We start from the raw sequence: 23,263 nt of genomic DNA, 5'->3' as shown, positions 1-23,263 counted from the left end.
GACAATTATTGTCAAAACAAACATAATATATTATTGTATCTAATAGCACAGCTTATTATGTACTGAAAATCTTACAGGATATTTTAACTTCTTCCTTTTTCATAAAATACTTTAGCCTTCTCATGTGCCACACAGTGGTACATAAACATTTAACTCAAATTATCTTTTCTTCTGTATTTATGTTCTCTTTTCATATAAATATAAAACTGAATTTTCAACAATGTTTATTGTTATAAATAAATAGATATTCAAATGTATTGCTAATATTACTGTATGTATGTTTGATGTGTTGTATTTGTTGTAATTCTTGAAAATAATAAAAATAAAAAAAAAAAACATTGCAATTTGGCTGTGAAAAGACAAAATAATATATGGTAGACTCACGTGGAAGGCCTGCTACAAATAATTCTGACAATAAAAATAGGCGTGTTATACACTATTTTGAAGATGATTTAATGTAGATTTACGACATAACAACTTTCAGAGGGAAAGACACTCACAGAATAAAATATAATGGAAGTTCGCAACCGGGTGTCATTCCTCAAAATACGAAGTAGATACCTGGTGTTATATTAAAGTATATACACGTAGATAAAAAAAATTCTGAGACAAGTGCCTGTGAGTATTGGCTTATTTAACTTACAACAACCAATTTCATCTGAACGATCTTGACAATCAATTTCTCCGTCACATTGGTAAGACCCTGGAACACACTGATCACCTGACATACACTGGAACTCGATTGTATCACATGGATCACCTGGTTTTCTTGTTGCTGAAATGATATATAATATAATATATAATAATTAAATAAAATATTATAAAAAAAAATATAATTATTCTTGGGTAACTAATTATCTTGATTTAGTGGACATAGCTGAACCATAAATTTTAATAGAAATTTAGATTTCTATACAGATTTGTATGCAGAATTCATTAAAACCATGAAATGAAATATCCATGAAAATAGAATTTTTCCTCAATTTAATCCATGAAATGGATAATCACATAAATAATTAAAAAAAAAAACTCACAACTGTCAAGCTGCTTAAAAAAGAAGTCTTTTCAGTCATTATTACCAGAGAAAAATGTTACAATAATTGTTGGAATAACAGCAGGGACAAGGATATACCATAGTAGCTACTCAAATTGCCTTGGGAAAAAAATCATTACTTTTGAATTTGTTTGAATTGAACTTATACAATAGCACCTATGAAGTCACAGATAGCTAGCTATTTCCAAATATCTGATACTTTGAATTATTAACTAACAATGAAATAATCATATCCAACCTAATCAGCTCTTTTAAAATATATTGGTCAGATTTATTTCAGATATTTACCAAGTTATCTCAGACGTTGTGTTTAATTATAAAATTACTGTATTCTTAACTTTGTTAGACGTATGTATTGTGTCTGAGTGATCAAATAAAAGTTGAAATAAAAGTTGAAAGTTATAATTCAAAACATTCATACTTCTGGAAAATCACTTATTTTTTATAATTTTAAATATCAAAATGTCATCTTTCAAAGACTATGCCATGAAGGGGAGATAATTCATAACTAATTTATAAAAACCCACGAAAAATTATGACTATAGCTATCAATGACATCATAGTTTACCAGGTATTTCATGCGCTTATGCTTATTATATATTTTTTTAAAGGCTCTGCTGAAACAAGCACACTGTAATTGTGGCTTGTTCATCAAATGAAAGCTAACAAATATTACAGAATTTGTTCCTTACAGCATAAAGGGTACAGAATATTTTTTTCCAACAGGAACAGGTATAATGACATTGTTTAAAACCAAGTATCCTGGGGAACTCCTGTTAGGAGCAACAAATATATGTTGACATAATAACATCAAAGTAAGGATCAGAAACTATACCCCTGAATAATTGAAGAATTAGACAAAAAAACTTATTCAGAAAATTCTTTTATATATCATTTTTTTCAGCAACAGACTGCTTAGAAAATTCAAGGGTTAAAGGTTACAGCATATAAATACATACGACAATCTTCTTCATCAGAATTATCACCACAATCATCATCTCCATCACATCGCCAGATCTTCATCGCACAGCGGTCATTTCTACAGCGGAATTCATTGGGTTCACATATTGCAGATACTGAAATGATAATACCTCTTTTGAAAGATATTCATGAAAATAGTAAGATACATCAAAATTCCTTGAATCAAAGACTCTATAATTTGAAATACTATAGAAGATGAACACCATTTCTTTTTCAACTGTAAACTAAATTACATCCTCATAGCTACATTATGGAATATTTTTACATTGGCTGGAGTAAAATTTGTGTGATTTTGCAGTCATTAAAAAACCAATAATTTTACCAGTACCGTATTCAGCACTTATGTATTGAGATGAATCAACATTGATATGGTAATATGAATAAATAAACTGTTTACAAAACTTTGACTTGTTCTAAATACAAGGGATTTTCCACCTCAGGAGTAGATATCCTTTAGCTGTATTTGGCAATTAAAACCTTTCAGAGTTTTTGGTTCTTAATGTTATCAACTTCATACTTTTTCTGGCCCTTTAACTTTTTTGATTCCAGTGTCACTGATGAGCCTTTAGTAGACCAAACACATGTCTGGCGTACAAAATTATAAGCCTAGTATCTTCAATGATTTTTTTTTCACTATTGTTTACACAATAGATATGTACATACAGTAAAAGTAAAATTTGCTTAGACATCACCCGTATTCAGCAAAAACCAGTGTAATAAGACCTTTAATTTTAGACCCGTTTGTAGTGCATTTCATATAGATTCAACCTATATCAAAAGACCACCTGGCTTATGAGACCACTTTTTTGCTCTCTGTTAAGTGGTCTCTACAAACAGATTTCACTGTACCTGTGAGACCACTTTTTTGCTCTCCCTTAAGTGGTCTCTTAAAACAGGTTTCACTGTACCTGTGAGACCACTTTTTTTCTCTCCCTTAAGTGGTCTCTTAAAACAGATTTCACTGTACCTGTGAGACCACTTTTTTGCTCTCAGTCAAGTGGTCTCTACAAACAGATTTCACTGTACCTGTGAGACCACTTTTTAGCTCCCCCTTAAGTGGTCTCTTGAACCAGGTTTCACTGTACTTGTGAGACCACTTTTTTGCTCTCCCTTAAGTGATCTCTTAAACCAGGTTTCACTGTACCTGTACATGAGTCTTCATCACTGTTGTCGTCACAGTCCTTGTCACCATCACAACGATAGTCTATTGGGATACATTGTCCATTTCTACATGTTGCTTGTCCAACGCCACAAGGACCAACTGGTGGAGGCGTTGTGGGTACAGTAACTAAAATAGATTAAAGTATATATATCATTGTAAGACAAGAGCTTCAACAAATTCCAAGGTTCCATTGAAAGCTATTTTATCATGAACTTCAACCTATTTTCTAAGTACCATTGTAAGCCTTTCTAGGTACCATTGTAAGCATATATTGTTTCCAGTGTGTAGAACTTTCAGTAGGTTAATGAATTACACTAGTGTATTGGTTCTTCACACTAGTGTGGTCATTCTTTTTGAAATGAAACCTAAGGGAAAATGTAATGTGTCAAGGAATTTAACACTAGTGTATTTCTTCCAAAACTAAAGATTACAGTGCAGGAAAATATTCCCTGTTACAACATCACTTTCCATAATAAACCACATGTCTGATTTTTCATGATAATGATAAATCCCTATTCCTCCCCTCTCCTAATCCTTACCATCAGATACTTGTTTCTTACTTTAGACTCTCAAATTTTACGTAAGTTATACATTGTATATAACCCTCTCTCATGCCCCAATTCCCAATACAATTAAATATAAAATTTATTGAATCCACAGTATATTACTGGGAATTTCCCCTATTTCCCTGAATTGTTGAATTATGTACTCACTTTGTCTTACTATGAGTCTGGCCGATTCTGTGTACGTCCTGTCGTTGTAGATACCAGAGCAGATATAATCTCCAGCATCTGTGATATCAAGGTTAGGTATGATGAGACGTCCTCTCTCTACAGTAGCTTTAGGTTGTATATCCTACAAAAAAAGAGAGAAATTCTCATGATTTTTTGGATTATCAATTGTTCATCAACCTTCTACATTCTTCATGAAAGGGGATAGCCATGCGTTGAGATGTAGTCTAAAAACTTTCTCAAATTTGAAGGTCCATTTATAATATCTATAACCTGTTTCCATCTATTTTCCTTGACAATGTCTGACTCCATACATTCTCTTTAATCTTGGCTGAAAAAAACTAACATCAATTGAGTAGTCTAAGAAGGAAAATGATCATACAGAAAGTTCAAAGAAAAATTTGAGAAAAAAGTCATAGAATAAAAATGTATTCAAAATGTCAAATTTTTAAATTAGGTATAGTTCTGAAATTGGAAATGAGGATTGCTCTTTAAATTCTGCGATAATATATAAAAGAGACACTTACAATATTTCCATTTCTGTACCATTCCAACGGTGTGTCTGCTGGGGATATAGCACAATCAAAATATGCCTGGGATCCTACTCTCAATGTCAGCTCTCTGGGACTAATGCTTATAGTTACTTGTTGAGTAGCTAAAAAATCAAAATACCAATACAATTTTTTACAATATATATTATTTACTATAATATCATGCAACATTTTTACTTTTTAGTCATTAGTTTTCAAAATCAATGAGGGCTATTCCATTAAAATGTATGTGGGAGAGCAGCTTATTAAGTTCTTTCTTACTCTCCCATGTCCATTTAAATGGAAGAGCCCTCAACAGAAAATCAAAGAATTTGTTTACGAATTATCCTGGCAGTTGTATCTAACCTTCAGCATATTTTTCATTACACAATACCCAACAACAAGGATGATTTTTTATACAGAAATAGAAAGTTGAAATGGCTGAACAAGTCACTTAGTACAATATAGAAATTGTAACAGATTAAGGAATAAAACACTAGTATAATTAATAATATGAAACATGTAACCCTCTCTGTCTGAACAGAATGATTTCTTTTTCTTTTTATTTCAATTGTTAAAAAGCAATGGCACTTTCATACCTGCCAACCTCTGAAACCTTCAAAGAGGGAGATCTCCCCCTCAGCTATGCCTATGACAGCTGAGGGGGAGATTTTGCGTGAACGGCATTTTCATGCTAAATATATATATGACCTGTACACTTATTCATCTACAAAACACCAATAAGAGTTAATAAATACACTTTATTTCTTCAATTCATGGTTGTAATCTATACAAGGTGTTCCCCCCTCCCCTTTTCAATACCTCCGGGTCTCATAATTCATGTGACATTCCATATTCTAATTTTGTTGTGAGTCTCACACTAAGCATGCTTCTGAACGTCATACAGACCACCAGAAGCAACCGAAAAGTTGATTGAACATAATGTGCACAATATAGAGATTTATTGTGCTGAGTGAACTTGGTCGTAAAAATTGAAATTTTTCATCCAATCTGCTTGACATTTGCAGTTATATTTCTTCTTTTTTACACTGACGCTTGGTCCAGACAAAGATCTTTACCTTGTTGCAGTTAACATAGCAGAAATGATTTTAGATTACTAATAAATTGAACATAAAAACTAATGACCAAAGTTTCCAGAGATCGATGATTGTTTGTTTCTTTTTATTGACTGTAAAGAAAAGTCCCGGGAAATACGAACGTGGGTCATTCCGAGTTAAAATATCTGAAAGATTCTAAACTCCGTGCGGAAGCGGACTGGCAAGTGGGAGATTTCTGGAATTTCGTCATTTTGCAGGAGACTCCTGCTTAAAACGGGAGGGTTGCACGTTAAAAACAACTAAGGGCTGTTCCATAAAAACATACATGGGACCCAGGGAAGGCACTTCTGAATCTCATCTATAGGTGGGTATCATCTATGTTTTTGCACAGTGGAAATGTAACTGAAATTTTAATTTGCCTCTATAGGTGGTTACCCCTATTTCTAAAGCGCCTTCCCTGGGTACCATGTATGTTTTAATGGGACAGCCCTAACCTTTCCAGAGCATAGGAGTTAACCCACAGGTATATGATTTTTTTTTCCTGCAGCTCAATTTTTACTTTTTGTGTAGTGTTTTCAAACTTTCTTTTGATGGCAAATCTGGTACCTTTCTATCGATTTTTTTAATGTAATACAGTGCATTATTGAAATTATGTTTGCAAACTTGAAAGATATTCTAAAAGTTCCACTCATTTTATAAATTGTGTTGTTGTATATTGTAAATTTACATACGACAATTCAGTTCATCTGAGCCATCACGACAATCTGATCTTCTGTCACATCTACGGTCAGCAGGGATACAGTCTCCACTTCTACATGTAAATTCATTTGGTTGACATCCTATAATGACAAAATTTAAATGTATGTAGAAGACATATGCACTGTGGACAAGTGTTATCCTGTTATGTCCAAAGTCAGCAGGGATACAGTGTCTACTTGTATATCTTATCATTTAAAGTTGACCTGTTATCCAGTAATTTTCACAGTCAGCAGGGATACAGTCTCAACTTGTTTAACCTTATCCTCTTATTGCAATTTCACCTATGTTTGCTGTTTCAACTTAAAAGATTATAATGTTATAAGAAAAACAATTAATCCACGGTTACTTTTTATTCTTATCATCTTCTGAATCTAAACAAGCCCTTAGCACACAATCATATTGATGTCTGACGTTGATATACTGTCCTCTACTTCACTAAAACTTGTAAAGTTGACCATGAAAACCTACCACACCCCTCCTCATCAGAGTTGTCCAAACAGTCCCTGTTACGATCACACTGTCGCCTGTTATCAATACACTGACCATTACTACAGCGGAACTCGTTGGGTTTACAAGCTGTGAATGAAAATAACACATAAAGCATTTTTTTTAATTCAAATTCATCAGGAACGCTCAAACCTCAACATTGACGGGCAACACGACAGGTGCCACTAGTGGAGCAGGATCTGCTTACCCTTCCGAAGCACCTGAGATCATCCCCGGTTTTTGGTAGGGTTTGTTTTGCTCTGTCTTTAGTTTTCTATGTTGTGTTTTGTTTACTGTTGTTTGTCTTTTTGGTCTTTTTTTGTTTTTTGGCCATGGTGTTGTCAGTTTGTTTTCGACTTTTGAGTTTGAATATCTCTTTGGTATCTTTCACCGCTCTTTTGAAAGCCAGGGATGTAAAGTTGAAAATAAATGCAACAACAAACACAATCAAATACTGTCAACAGCCTAAAAATTTCCTTCTTTTATATTATCCATTTGCTTCTAATTTAGAAAATACACTAATTCACAAAAGTATTATTCCAAAAATGATTTTGTTTTGAGGGTTTGCGATGTACTTCAGATAAATAAGACGTACTGTGAGCTATTTATCACTTTTTATGTCCCAGCTCAATATCGTTGACTCTATTTTGCAAACAGGAGGTAAAACATTGAAGGAATGTCACATGGTTTGTTTTTTGCCATACACACTAAGGGCTATTCTATTAAAATGTATGTGGGAGGGTAAGAAGGGACTACAACCAAGAACCATTTTTTAGATAATTTTCATAATGGTAATAGACGCATACTGAAAAAAGACCATTCAATAATTAAACTTCCCTTCCTACCCTCCCACATACATTTTAATGGAATAGCCCTTAAAAGCTATGACTAGTAGTAGCTGAAAAAAACCATTTTGGTCAATCATACTTAAACAATGAATTTTCAGCAAATAAGAAGTAAAACTTATAAGGAACTGTAAATGTATCACAAATGGCAATACTAGATCAGTTTAAGTATCCAAACCATCATGCCATTCTTACCACAGCCTTCCTCATCAGTTCTGTCAGAACAGTCAGCAAATCCATCACATTTTCTTGCCGCTGGTATACACTGGAATTGTTGTGTGCAAGTAAACTGATCTGCACGACAATTCAATGTAGCTGCAAGAGAAAAAGAAGACTTTGAATGATTATATCAAATCTGTCCTCAATCCAGTGTTAGGATCATTCTTGAACTTGCAGTGAGGTGCCAGCTTTTACCTTATTTTGAAGGCCTCATTTAACTAAAATTTAAGGTAAAAATAAGGCCTGGAAGACATAGCTATCAAGCCAGTGACACAAGTGCATTCTTTACCACAAAAAATCAAATATTTTCCGTAGATCTTATCAAGACACTCTATGTCTTCTGCAAATATTTTCTATACTGTGGATTCATTATTATTCGTTGGATACCAATTTTTGTGGGTTTCGTGGGTACCGGTGAACCACGAATTCAAATGTTCAACGAACTACAAATTTACTATAGGCTTTGTATGCAGAAATTGGCAAATCCACGAAATCAAATATCCACGAAAATGCAAGTTTTCCTCAATCCACGAAAATAAATGAATCCCAGTATATCAATTTGTGTCTTTTGTAAGTTCACCATCATTTACCAGTTGCAATTTTCATTTGGCAGCACTTGCAAATAATTCAAACAATAGAGATATCTGGTTTTGGTGAAATTTTTCCTTTACTATTTATTATTATTATTATTTACAATATTTATATAGCACATTATTTAATTAAAATTACTCTAAGCGCTTAAAATAAAAACAATCAATGCAGTTAAAAGAGGTGTTTAACATTAAAATCATCAATACAAATTGAATGAGTATATCAATACCTATTCCTGTTTGGGGTATTATGTCCCTTAAAATTGTTAATTCTCTAATATTTTGCACAAAGTGGAGGATAACATATGAATTTGTCGGCTTCTAGAGCAAATAAAATCAGAAAAAAAATTATCTACGTCTTTTCTTATTTCTTTTTGTGGCAAATTGCCAATTTAAATAACTTGGTTGAAATGGCAACTGCATTTTTAAACTTATATTATGTTATGTATATATGTTTTTACAACTGTTTGACACATGGTCATCAAAATACAAATGCCGATAAAACAACTCTTTTCCAAACTTTTGAAAAGCTTAACTTACGACAATTATTTTCGTCTGAATTGTCCACACAGTCTCTTACACCATCGCACTCTTTTACAAGGTTGATACATGTACCATCACTGCAACGGAATTCATCAGGACGACACGTTGATACTGCAAAAGAGAAACAAAAGTTCTTCAATCAACAATAAGTATCAAACCACTACTCCTGTACTGTAAATTTACTGGACGATAGCATGAGAGGTTGATATTCTCAAATCCCCGCCAAGTATAAAAAAAATAACAGCATTTAAATCTAAATTATAAATATTTTGTGTGTAGATTGTGGAAACTGGTTAGTTTTAATAGAGTAGAAATTTCTGAATTTCAAAGCCAAAGCTGTAGTGCATTTTTTGTTTTCTTGTCTCTGATTCAGACAGTGAAAATTTAAAACTATTTTTTTCTTCTGAATTTAGAAATGGTTTATTTTTGACAGTTTTTGCTGTTCCTTTTTGGTCGATTTACACAGTATCCTGGATTCATTTAAATTCCTGGGTACCAATTTTTTTTGGAATTAAGGAAAACTGTATTTTCCTTGAAACTTGATTTCTTACTTTCCTAAAGTTCTTTATACAAGACAATAGAAAGTTTGCATTAAGTTAAACATTAGAACTTGTGGTACCCAAGAAATGCACAAAAATTAGTTCCTCACAAATGAAAATGATTCCACAGTAATTCATTCTAGGTCTTATTGTTCTAAATACTGATAATTTGAACTTAAATAACATTGACTTGTTACATTGAATACTCCAGGAATACTTCTGGAATAATCCTGGAATACCAATGGAATACTCATGGAATACTCATGGAATACTCCTAGAATACTCATAAAATACTCATGGAATGGAATACTTATGGAATACTAATGGAATACTCATAGAATATTCATAGAATACTCATGGAATACTCATGGAATACTAATGGAATAATACTTATGGAATACTAATGGAATACTCTTGGAATACTCCTGGAATACTCACCACATCTGCTATGTTCATCTGATCGATCAGTACAGTCAGTAATTCCATCACACTCCTGCATGGCATCAATACACTTCGTCCCATCCCTACACTGGAACTGTCTTAGACTTGGACAACCACAATATTTAGGAAATTCGTCTGACCCATCTCTACACTCTGTACGACCATTACAGCCACTTCCTTGTCTGGCACAGGACCCATCATCACAGACGTACTGACCTGTACGGCATGGACCTCCTGGACCTTAAGATTAAAAAAAAAATTCTATTTGGAGGTTCAAAATAACAATATTTTCATAAATGAGGTCTTTTGAAAATAAAATGTATAATTACATAAAAATTATGGCAAAATAAAGAAAGGTGTGTTTGATTCTTTATGAGGTACAAGCAATTGAAAAAAAAGAAAAAACCAGGTTATGGGTTAAATTCCTAGCAGAATAGCAAAGACTTGAAACTGGTATTTGATACTTCTCTGCTGAATGTTAGCACAAATTAAACTCAGCTATACGTCAGAATAATGTGTTTCCTAAAGGTAACATGTTTTTCAAAGGAATATTATGTGTTATCAGCTTAAAAATTTGGATCTGGAAATATAAACATTTAAATATTTTACAGCTACCTACATTGAAAGTTCTATTCACTCATCTAATGCAAGGTACCTTGGCTAACATTTAATATTGTCCAGTGTATGTTATTCATTGATTAAATTTAAACTTCCTTTTCTGACTGTTTTGTTGCTATTTTTAGTGCATGTACTGAACAGTTTATACAGTACACTCAAGGTGTTTCATGCCAAAATCACTTGAGTGATTTTAGTAGTGTTGAGTGATTCAATGTGAAACAGGCTGATTGCTGGTGATTTTATTTAACATCACTCAGATTTTCAAAAAATGCAATCTTTTATCTAGAATTTATCCAGAAATATTTCAGAGTCAATCACCAACAATAACCAAAACTTGCTTTTAAAATTCACTTCCAAGAGTGAAGTTAAAATGAATCACCCTGTTTGTACTATAGTTATGAGGGTCCGGATGGGGTCTTCATTTTTGTATTCTTAGATTTTTAGGCCATCAGTCTTTATTCTTTATATTTTAGCACCCATTTATTCTCTATTCTATATTTTTGGCCTTTTTTCTCTGTTCTATATTTTGACACTATTTTCTGTAGTATTGGCCTATTATTCTTTATTGTTAACCCCATCCAGATCCTCCTGTAGTAATGGGTACACATGTACTTACAGTTTTCCTCATCAGAACGATCATTGCAGTCAGCATAACCATCACACCTGTATGTGTCTGTAATACAAGTTCCGTCTCTGCAACGGAATTGGTTAGGTTCACAAGCTGAAATATATAATATATGATGAGGCAAATGATTCAAAAGTAAAGATTGCTTTAATTTTGTATAATTGAACTGCATTATATTAAACAATGGAACAAACTAATACGTTTATTTTCATCACTAGAAGTTTAATTTATTTTGTAAAGTCAAAATAATCAATGAATGATTGTTTTTTCAAGGAAAAATTTAAATTTAAATGAAAGAACTCCACAAAGAATAATAGCTATTGTATTTATTCATTTGGACAGTTCACTTTGCAAAAACTCAAATGGCCAAATAAACACCAATTGATTTTGAGGAAAGGTTTTATTTCCTTTGCCAAAAATATGTTAAAACTTACCTGGGATAACCAATAGACTTGCCCTGTCTGGTGTGGCACTTGATGCTTGAGGTGCAGAACAGATGTAGGTGTCAGCATCTGCGAGTACTAGATTTGGAATAGTCAGTCTGCCCCTATCAATCACAGCTTTAGCAGGAATATCCTATTATTTACATAGAAATTAATATATAGTAAACCATTACTACATTAGATGCACACAGCACTTACCGGTAATTCTAGAATTACTTTCCTTAAATTTGCTTCAGTCAAAATTGAAAGACAGGACAAAAATACTTGATTATGAGAATAAGACCCAAATAGGAAACCTTAGATATCATAATGATATGACTATTCAGCAAAGAATCTGAAGAAAAGTTAAATATCATCACCATTTTCATTAACTTTCCGCTGATCTTTCTGTGTTATAATTTTTCTTCTTAATCTACTAGACTGAGATGAGGACATCTTCAAGTTGTAAAGGGGTATGATGTTTTATTGGGTGCTACACTGTAACTTCTAGATGAAAAACAGCTACAAATGTGCTGTTCCTTTGTTTTTGATAGTCTGTTAGGGTCTTAAAATATCTAACCACCATCCAGAATGATACTCTTAAGAGTCAGTTGAGAAACATGCAATTAATGAAAAGAAAAGAATAACTCACAGACAAGTTATTTTTTTTTAAAGATGATATAAAAGAAAAAAGTTGTTTTTTTTTTTTTTTAGAGAATAGTTTTCAAAAAGATGATAATATCCAGTTGGGCTATTCCATTTAAATTGATGCGGGAGGTTGAAAGAAAGTCTAATTTTGGACATTGGTCATTTATGGCTGTATGTCCATTGAATGTGTTCAATAGTAAAGAAAGTATTTTGGTTGTGTAGGCGAGGGGGAGGATAAGGGGTCCCTCCCACATCCATTTTAATGGAATAGCCCTTACAACTCTTCTAGCCTTCTATGTATATATTTCTGCTACAATATATATTGAATTGTTTATCAAGACAGGGGGAGGGGGGTTGTATGAATTCAGGATAGACATTATCCACAAAATGTATACCCCAACAAACTTTTAACTGAACATTACTTCCACTTACTAGAACTTCAGGAAGCGATTTTTAAGACATTAAAACACAAAATATTAATTAAACTTAAAACAAACATTTCAAGTGAGATTGCAGTACTTAGTTGTATGCTAGCTGGCATCAACTGGCCATAGTAATATATTGCTTATTCCCATTTTTTCCGCAGATCTTGTACTTACGGCAAAAGTTTTTTTTTAGAGTATCAGCCTAAACATGCCCAAATTGAATATAACTGGATAACTGGACTTACAAGAACCAGTTCATAAATGCTGGTTCAGAATAGGGTGGCATATATGATTATATTATATAGCATTATTTGGCAATTTTTTTCTAATCAATACTAAATTCAAATAGGTCCATTCTAGCAGCATATATTGTTTCAATATATAAAATCTTATTTTTTCCAATGTCTCCCTTTACAAATTTAGTAAAGTGAAAAAGAACATTCTTTAGAATAGCTTATCCGACTTAAAATCAGAAACATTCTGCCAGAAAGGCTGCATGGGATTATTGTGACAAAATGAAAATAAAATGTAGTAAACATTGAAGATAATAAATGGGGAATGTGTCCATTAGACACAGATGATGCCCCCGCTTGCATATAACATTATAAATGGACATAATTCTAGAACTGTAAAAGTGATGCTACCAAAATTCATACTTGATCTGAGTTTTGTGGTAATAAGCATTTTGTATAAGTTTCAAAACATTTGGTTGAGGCAAACTTAAGTTAAAGAATGGAAACGAAAAATTCAGCAATTTTTCCATTTGTAAAGGGGCATAACTCTAGAAAGGTAAAAGTGACGCTACCCAAATTCAAACTTGATCTGTGTTTTGTGGTAATAAGCATTGTGTACAAGTTTCCTAACATTTGGTTGAGGCAAACTAAAGTTAGAGATTGGAAACCAATTTTGGCTGTACCAACTGACAAGGGTTAAACTTAATGCCCCCTCCGCTACAGGGGGGGGGGACATTAAAAAAGATGCATTACATTTGGTAATATTTCAAAGGCAAAGTCTAAAATAACAAGTAAAGTTTCAACACCGCCATGAAACACATTGTGAAAAATATAAGAACATAATATTGATGGTTTCAATGCATCCAGGATAAAAGTGTAAAGGGGGATTACCCAGTACAAAAAGGGAAATCATCCAGGAAAAATATGAAGTGTAAAGGGATATTACCCAGTACAAAAAAGACAATCATCCAGGACAAAATATTTTCTGTCTGTGTAGTACTGTAAAGGGAGATTACCCAAGACAAAGGTGTAAAGGGATTAATCTCACCAACAGGAAATTCAAGCTGGAGCAGACACACTTGTTAACAACTCAACTACATTAATATTTTTTCAGCCTTATGAATAATGAAACAGAATCATTATTCTTTCAAAATTTCAGTTATATAAAAAATAGACTTCAAATTGAATCCTCACACATTTTTGTACTTTTTCCAAAAAATAAGAAGTTAATCTACTTCTCAAAATTTCACTGAAGTTGATAATTTTATTTGCAATTTGTACTTTTAGATTGAAGAAAATGTCACATGACTATCCTAGTTTAAATAACTATGATATTGTTTATGCATATAAATCACTGATCGGCATGGTTGCATGGAACATTGCATCTGCTCTAACCTGTTAATTAAGGGTAAGTTATATATACCACTTATGTTATACTTACCATATTATCCTGAAACTTTTAATCAACAAAATTGAATGAAAAATTCCTAAGAATACTTTTAAAATGAGAATGGCTTTACACTCTCATTTATGGGGTTGTTCATAATAATGACAGGAATAAAAAGTCCTGGTCAAAATTGACAAAATTCCCCAATTCTAGAGACTAATGCATTCTGGGTACTAATTTCAAAGTATACACAGAAAGGTTTTGATTTGCGGACAATGTTATGAACAATGGATATTCCATCAATAGCATGACATTATTTTCATTTTTGGACACACAAAGTGACATTACCCACAATCCCCGATTCTGAAACAGGAAACAACTGATACACTATTCCAGAGCTTGTGTTTCCTTTCATAATTTCCTAAATAGAGGATAACTGCTTACAAGGAAGCTATTGCATCAAAGGTTGGTAGTAAAAATTGGAGTCATCCCTCAAACTATTTTATTGATGTTATCATGATTCATACCTGCCAACTTTTCAAAATCTACATGGGGGATTTAAGTGATTTGTCATAAGTGTTCTTAATATACCACTATATTATTTGAATGAGTATAATATGTGCTTAAATACCCTTTTAACTCATTTGAATGCCTGTTTTGAGGTGTTCAGTTTATATGATAAAGAATTTCAAAATTCAGGTCAACACCTCTCATGGGGGATATCCCCCATAAATCAGGATAGTTGGCAGGTCAGAATTGATTTTGATGAACCTTACAGATTACCTGTGTCATAGATAACCATAAATATGTTCAACTTGTCGTAACCACAATCATGTCCATTTTTGCTTGATTGTGACAATACTTGTTTGAGCAACACTATGGGTACCACATGTGGAGCAGGAACTGCTTACCCTTTTGGAGCACCTGTGTTCATCCCCAGATTTTGGTGGGGTTCGTGTTGCTCTCTGGTTTTGTGTGTAGTGTTTTGTTATTTTTGACCATGTTGTCTTTTTTTCATTTAAACTTTATTTCTACTGCTCCCAAGTTATCTTCTTTTTTTACTTTTTACAGTTCTGAATTGATTTGATGATGATTGGTGTTTAATGCCACTTTCAACACTATTGTGCTATTTCATGGCGGTCAGTTTTTATTGGTGGAGGAAGCCGGAGTGCCCAGAGAGAACCACTGACCTTCGGTAGGAAAACTGACAATCCTTGTCAAATAAGATTGGAGTTGAGTGCATCTGCACCGTGCGGGACTTGAACTGACAACCTCAGTGTTTACAGGCTAGTGTTTACAGGCTAGTGAAACAGTAGTTCAAATTCTTAGACCACTCGGTCACCGAGGCCCCTGTTTCTGAATTGAATATTGTATATCAGATCAATGATGATAGATTGTGTATATAAAGTTTAATAGAATAGGGTAGTCCCATTTTTCATACAACATTTAGTATTTAATATATATATATATATACTGTATCATTTTTATATAGTTTTGAATAAAATCAGCTAATTAAAAATGATAAAAGCATATTAGTCTTCACAATGAATATTCAAATCAACAGGCCCAGAGCTCAATTTTTGGAAAATTTGAGTCAGATTCTGTTGGCCTGTAGTGATGATTTTTACAGACCTGTAAGCAATTTTACAAGCCTGCGACTCTTTTCACAAAAAATCTTAAAGAGGAAAAATACTCGTAAGTCATACACATTTCAGTACAACTTATGATCAATTTTAATCGTAAGATTTTTTGTGAAAAGAGTCACTGTGGTAAAGTGTGAACACTGATATTAAGAAAATTGCATGGTACCAATTCAAATCTATAGAAACCCATTTCATTACTTTTATAAATAATTTGTTTGGTATGAACCTTTCAAACTTCCTAGTTTATACAAGATAATGTAAAAATGAAAGAAGTTTTATAAATGATTTATAAATTTTAAACAAATAAACAAGATAATTACTGTCTGAAGTAACTTATCTTTATTACTTTTGGCTTTAGTTAAACCAAATAAAAAAAACCTAGATAATAATGTAATAATATAGCTGCATGGTTAAACTTTGTAAATTATGCAATATATTTTCAGAATTTTTTTTCAAACCTTCAATATTTCACCATGCAATTTTAGGGTAGAGGTGCTCTTTGACTAAAAAAATTTACAACAAAATTTTGAATACATGAAATGTTTGCTGTAAATTTTCAGAAATCTAAAAATATACTTATCAATAAATCTTCAGTAATCAACAAAATTGACTAAATTAGGAGAAAATTTCCAATGTGTGGATTTACATGGAGTCATACAATGTATAAGTATTTTAGTATACTAAATTGGAAAAAAAAACAAAAAAGCATGATGTCAAGTTGCACAGTTATTACATTTTAAATAAAAAACAAAAATAACCTCAACGCTATCACCATGGTAATTACCTGAGAACCTCTGGTCCAATGGATTCTGATAGGGGTATTAGCCTCAACAACACAATCAAACACAGCAGTTTCTCCCTCATTCAGAACTAGCTCTTTGTTTGTTATTTTTAGTGAGGTCACAATAACACCTAAAATAAATTCAAACCATTTATAGCTGACTATGTGGTATGGGTTTTACTCATTGTTGAAGGCCATACAGTGACCTATAGTTGTTAATTTCTGTGTCATTTGGTCTCTTGTGGAGAGTTTTCTCATTGGCAATCATACCACATCTTCTTATTTTTATACTATGTAGTTTTTCCTCATATTATATAAAGCTTGTAGTATTCATGATAAAATCACTGCAAAGAAAACATATTGAATAATGGCCAAAATCGAAAATGGAGTTGATTGTCTCTTTGAATTTTAAAAATGTTGTCATGTTGGGACCTTTTATAGCTTACTATAAAGTATGGGTTTTGATCATTGTTGAAGGTCATACAGTGATGTTTAATTGTTTAAATTCATATCAGTTGGTCCTCTCTGGAGAATAGTAGTATCATTGGTATTCATACCTCATCTCCTTATTTTCATTAATATAGCTGTTATTTAGTCAGACATTTCAGTTGTATTTTGAACACTAGAACTCAAATGTACATTTCACTGGAAGTTGTTTGCTATGAAATTCAATCAAAGGAGTAGGTTCGAAAGGGGCCCTAAAATGGCCCTGTTTTTTAGCTTAAATTTCAAATTAGGATTTATTGACCAATATCACAATGAATCATAGCTATTACAGTGACTAGATAGGAAATAAGCTGTTTGATAAAAATTTACGTACCTACATTTTATTCATGACATCACAAATAGTACTCATTTTGATTTTCCATGAAAAAAATCAAAGAAAATGGGCAAATTTACATTGATTAATGGACAGGAAACATAGAGCGCATACGTCGACTAAAAAGATATTTTGAAATAATGTTTGTAAAGACATTTTACATTTCTAACTTGAATATTTAGTTTGTTGACGCCTGCGCTCTATGTTTCCTGTCAAATTTGGCCAAAATCTTGTATCTTGACCTATTTGGGATGTAAAAATCAACGCTTGAGAATAAAACTTTGACACAACAAATTCTATTTAACTTTCTCACATGTCTTTAAGTCATCTTAAAACATTTTTCATCTTGCAACATTGAACTTTATAATCGGGGCCAAATATGGCCCTTACCCAACTTACTCCTTTTTTAAAATAGTAAGTCAGTATATATTATATTTGCTCACTTTAAATCGTGAAACATGTTGATTTCATTTTTTTTTTAATTTTGCTTTAACAAATCAAAATGGCTGCCTTTTAAACATATCTTACAGGATCACCTCAAACCAAATCAAATCAAAATTTGTTTATAGGAATCAAAATAATTCTTGCTAACCTTTAGCATTTAGATATTGACAAAAATAATGCCTCCCCATGTTTAATAAGCATAGAGCATGAAACTATAGATTCAGATGACACTATCCAAATATTGGCATGGATTTAATGGTTAAAAAATATCAATTGGAATTACTGAGGGTCTGGATGGGGATTGCATAATAGAGAATAATGGGCCAATACTGCAGAAAAATTGTCAATAAAAATAGAGAATAGAGAAAAATAGGGAGCAAAAAATGAAAGAAAAGAAAATAATTAGGTGCTAAATTATAAAGAATAGAGAATACTGAACAAAATTTATAGAGACTAGAGAAAAATGGCTTAAAAATACAGAATTAAGGGATCCCCCCCCCCCATCCAGACCCTCTTAACTTGTGTCACATGATATACTAACCACATGTTGCCACAGATTCATCTGTACCATCTCTACAGTCTCGTCTATTGTCACACCTCCTAACTTGTGGTATACACTGATTGTCAGCACATGTAAACATTCCCTCTGGACATATTGGTTTTACTGGACCTATCAAATAAATAACAAATGACAGTGAATCAGGGCCAGGTAAACATTCCCTCTGGACATATAACCCGAATAATTCAGTCGTTATATTCCTCGATAAAGACCGTCAACCGGAAAATTCACACCGCTATGCAATATGGGAATTTTGATTTAAGTTGGCAGCTAAAGAAGGAGGAGTTCCGGATGTTAATTGATGTTAAATGATGTAAACTGATGTTAATTGATGTTAATTAATTATTATCGGATTTGTGTTAATTGAACACACGTGTTTAGTAAGACAATTACAAGACAGTTGCGCAGACTCATTATCCTGATCGCCGCCGATTGGCTCTCTCTCACAGAGAGCAGACGATGCGGCCAATGATCATAAGGAGTTCAAGCCCTCGTGTGGGAGAAAATCGGACACGGAAAGGGCTTGAATTATTCGAGTTACTGGACATATTGGTTTTACTGGACCTATCAAATAAATGTTATAAGAATCCATAAATTTGAAAATTTGTTATAGACAATCCCATAATATTTCTTCTGGTTTAAAATATGAGGCTGGTCGAGCGTTTTAAATATTCAAAATTTAACTGTTGAGAGTGGATAAATATTGTATTGCCAAAGATTTAGTGGTGGAATCTGTTTCTCTAATGATTTTTGGACGATATACAGACAATTTCAATCCTAATTTTCAAATGATCTGCAAAAAGATGTGTGCTTTCTCTCTGACATCATCAGGCATGGTCACCTTTTTTCATGACGTCACAATAGGAAATTCAAAGGAAATCAAGGAAGTTTAACGTCATAATCAAATTTTGACCAATGAAGAACTGAGATAAAACGAACCACACGTTGATTAAATAAAAATAATCAACAGGTCCGGAAATGGATAAATCTGGTAAGAATTAGAGAAATAATATTACCGAATATTACTTCCGCTTGGAACTTATATTATGAAGGAAATTATATTTCATGACATGCTGATTACATATAAAGTCATTCTGTTCAGTAGTACAAAAGTGTAACGACAACTTCAAAGTGGATACAACATAAAAGTGGGACAGAAATATTTGTTGGACAAACAGACAGACAAACAGATGCAATATAGCCCCCACTAAATATTAATATAACATTGAGCTACACAGTCGCAGCATTTTGGTAGATACATACAAGATTCAGTAATTTGTAAACAAGTATTTTAAAACACCTGACTTGCTACCGAGCATCTGATCAATTTTTAACCTTTTAAAAAAATTATATGAATGCGTCAAATAGATATAAGAAGATGTGGTATGAGTGCCAATGAAACAACTCTCCATCCAAGTCAAAATTTATAAAAGTAAACCATTATAGGTCAAAGTACAGTCTTCAACACAGAGCCTTGGCTCACACCGCACAGCAAGCTATAAAGGGCACCTAAAAAATTACTAGTGTAAAACCATTCAAACGGGAAAATTAACGGTCTAATCTTTATAAAAAACAAGAAACGAGAAACACTTATGAACCACATCAACAAACGACAACTACTGAACATCAGATTCCTGACTTAGGACATGAATTTGAATGTCCCTTTCGTATTTTTCGCCTATCTTCTATACCCACAAAAAATTTGTACTCAACTAATAATAATGAATCCACGGTAACCCAAGAATTGGACACAAAGGTCAGAAGGTCAACTTACAATCTTCTTCATCTGAACGATCCTGGCAGTCAGGGGTACTATCACATTTTCTGGAGCTTGGTATACACTGTCCACTTCTACATCGAAACTCATCTGGTCTGCAAGCTGAAAACAGAAAAATTACAATTTTAATTTCCTGGAACACTAAAAACTCTCTACTCTTTGCATACTGTATATTGAAAAATGTCTGTGTGTGTCTAATTTTTGCAATATGTGTGGGAGACATTTTTATTGTGAAATTTACCCTATTAAAGTGAAAATTTCAGTGTTTATCTAAATGCATTGTAAAAGACCATGAAATGTGAATATAAACACAGATAACACTTAGCTTCCCCATCTAAAGGCCAAAACTGCAAACAAAACCCAACATGAAATAACCCGATATAGGGTACTATAATATATATTTGTTTGTTTTTATAGTGATTAAGATTAAAACACAATGTTGACTGCTGTATCCCTATTTTTAACATTTTTACCTATTATGACTGCTTGTTTTGTTCACACATTGTTGTCAATATAATGGAATTTTATGTGACTGTCATACAAGTGAGAGGTTTAGCTAGCTATAAAACCAGATTTAATCCACCAATTTCTACATAAGGAAATGCCTGTGCCAAGTCAGGAATATGACAGTTGTTTTCCATTTGTTTGATGTGTTTGAGCTTTTGATTTTGCCATTTGATAAGGGACTTTCCGTTTTGAATTTTCCTTGGAGTTCCGTATTTTTCTTGTTTTACTTTTTATAAACTCAAAAATGTTTGTGTATTGATTACTGCTATTGTTGAACAAGGACAAAATTTTAATATTAATAATTGCAATGAAAATAATGAAATTAAAAATTATCTGCGAGCATTCATTGTAGTGTAACCTATCAAGTCACAATTTTTTTAAAAGTAATATAAAAACATCGCTAAAATTATCAGTTCTTATTTGTCTAGGATCCGGAGTCAATAAAACAATACAAAACTTGATGTGTCTTTACAACACAAATGGTGTTCTTTTCTAATTTGGTATTTTGTTTAAGTATTATACTATTGGCTTTCTCATGTTCATTGACCGATATTCTTTTTCAACAAACTTTTACTGACTTATGCAATAGGTAAAATCTTCTGTGCGTTTTAAATCATACCACAATTTGCTTCATCTGAACGATCCCGACATTGGACAATTCCATTACATCTGGCATCTGGTGAAACACATTGTCCATCATCACAACGGTAGAGACCTTCAGGGCATGGTGGAGCAACATTACCTAAAATAAAATGTAAAAATTATTCAATTCCTGTTAAAAGGTGGAGCAACTTACCTGAAATAAAATTTAAAAAAGGTATTTGAAAATTGTGAAGTTAAGGATGTTCGATCCTCTGTTTCAAAGTAACAATTTTTTTGAAAGACTGTCATAAATTGATAGTATATAAATAACAGAACTTAAAAAGCAGAAAAAAATGAAAGGTCTGTGTGCTTGTTTTTGAGATATAATCAATTGAAAATTTGGAGGGAAATAATTCTCTATAGATTTTTCAAACATTTAACATTGGCACATTTTTCTTTCAAAAACTATGAAAAAAGAATTTTTTAAGATATTCAAAAATGTTTTTTAAACTATATGTTATAAAATTATGAAAAGAAAAGGGGGGGTTAGCGGGCAAAATTTGTATTGGCGCAACATGGATGAAACTACAGGGTGCGGAATATCTGATAAAAAATTAAAAACAAGAGTAGCAAAAATCCTTAAATTGCCATGAAGTGTGTTATAAAGGGCTAACTGGGACATAAGGTTTCCCCAAAAATAAGTTGGTTTACAATAACACTTGGCTATATCATGGTGGCTATTTTTTACAGGTGGAGGAAGCTGGAGGTCCAAGAGAGAACCGCAAACCTTCCACAGAAATACTGGCAATTTTATTAAATCAAGATAGAAGTCGAGCACATGTTTGCCACAACCATAGCGTTGCTGGGCTTCCAAAATGTTGTCAATTACAAATTTTTCAAAAAAAAGTATCTCACAAACAAGCTTTGAAAATTTGGTTGAAATGCATGCTTCCAAAATGTAGTAAGTGAACCTGAATATTTTTGTAAATGACAGTGAAATAAAAACTATGATGTTTGTGGATTACTTAAAAACTAAACTTATTTTAACAGAAATATAGAAGTGTACAAGTATTTGATTCCCAAAGCCATTATACAACACTTTTCAAGTTAACATACAACATTTTGAAAGCAAACTTTACTGAAGCAGCTGAGATTGGCAATTTTGTCACAAGTCTTTTTTCAAATGTTTTGATTGGTCAAACTGTATGCTATTTTGGAGTATCAAAGATTGCCGCCCGCCAAGACGATTTGTGTGAAAAGTAATTTTAGCCAAAAAAGTCATATATATGACATTTTGGAAGCCCAGCGACGATATTAGTTTGAACCCACAACCTTATTGACAGGCTAGAGATAACTGTAGAACTTTGGTGGATAGTTGTCTCATTGGTAATCATACCACATCTCCTTATTTTTATATGAATAACTTAGACCATTCAGTAGTGGGACTCTTCTTGTTAAATGATATTTGACAGAAAACTTATACTTTGAGGTTTATTTCCTCTTTCTATCACTAAGTGCCACATTCATTCCTTCCCTCAAACTTCATCCTCACTCTTTGCTGTACCCTATTGCTACATCAATTCCTTTCTCAAACTTCCATTCTACCTTTTCTGTCCCCAAGAGCTGCATCCATCCTTACCATCAGACTTAATTAACTTGTACCCTTGTGCTACAGTAATCCCTACCCTCAATTCAAACTTCAACTGTCCCTTAGGGTCACACCCATCCCTACCCTCAGACTTCCAACTTACATATCATCACAGTCAAACTGGTCATTACACCTCACCAAGGATTCAATACACAGTCCCTTAGGGTCTCACCCATCCCTACCCTCAGACTTTCCAACTTACATTC

General features: G+C 32.8%; 1 protein-coding gene across 1 annotated transcript in view; it reads right to left on the bottom strand.

The window, feature by feature from the left end:
* Positions 1-23,263, bottom strand: part of LOC127720330 (basement membrane-specific heparan sulfate proteoglycan core protein-like) — a 202,921-nt gene that overhangs the window by 112,880 nt on the left and 66,778 nt on the right. The window contains exons 9-24 of the mRNA XM_052226900.1: positions 21,447-21,569; positions 20,318-20,422; positions 18,526-18,654; positions 16,724-16,851; positions 11,616-11,757; positions 11,173-11,277; positions 9,936-10,178; positions 8,956-9,069; positions 7,802-7,921; positions 6,744-6,851; positions 6,248-6,355; positions 4,456-4,583; positions 3,911-4,052; positions 3,180-3,323; positions 2,014-2,130; positions 644-775 (exon numbers count right to left, since the gene is read on the bottom strand). Of these exons, the coding sequence (XP_052082860.1) occupies positions 644-775; positions 2,014-2,130; positions 3,180-3,323; positions 3,911-4,052; positions 4,456-4,583; positions 6,248-6,355; positions 6,744-6,851; positions 7,802-7,921; positions 8,956-9,069; positions 9,936-10,178; positions 11,173-11,277; positions 11,616-11,757; positions 16,724-16,851; positions 18,526-18,654; positions 20,318-20,422; positions 21,447-21,569 (2,088 nt within the window). The remainder of the gene's footprint in view (positions 1-643; positions 776-2,013; positions 2,131-3,179; positions 3,324-3,910; positions 4,053-4,455; positions 4,584-6,247; positions 6,356-6,743; positions 6,852-7,801; positions 7,922-8,955; positions 9,070-9,935; positions 10,179-11,172; positions 11,278-11,615; positions 11,758-16,723; positions 16,852-18,525; positions 18,655-20,317; positions 20,423-21,446; positions 21,570-23,263) is intronic.

This window comes from Mytilus californianus, unplaced genomic scaffold (assembly GCF_021869535.1).
Source record: "Mytilus californianus isolate M0D057914Y unplaced genomic scaffold, xbMytCali1.0.p SCAF_11, whole genome shotgun sequence".
NCBI classification, from domain to species: domain Eukaryota; kingdom Metazoa; phylum Mollusca; class Bivalvia; order Mytilida; family Mytilidae; genus Mytilus; species Mytilus californianus.
Note: the sequence above shows the minus strand (reverse complement) of the source record. Positions and strands in the feature narration are given on the sequence as shown.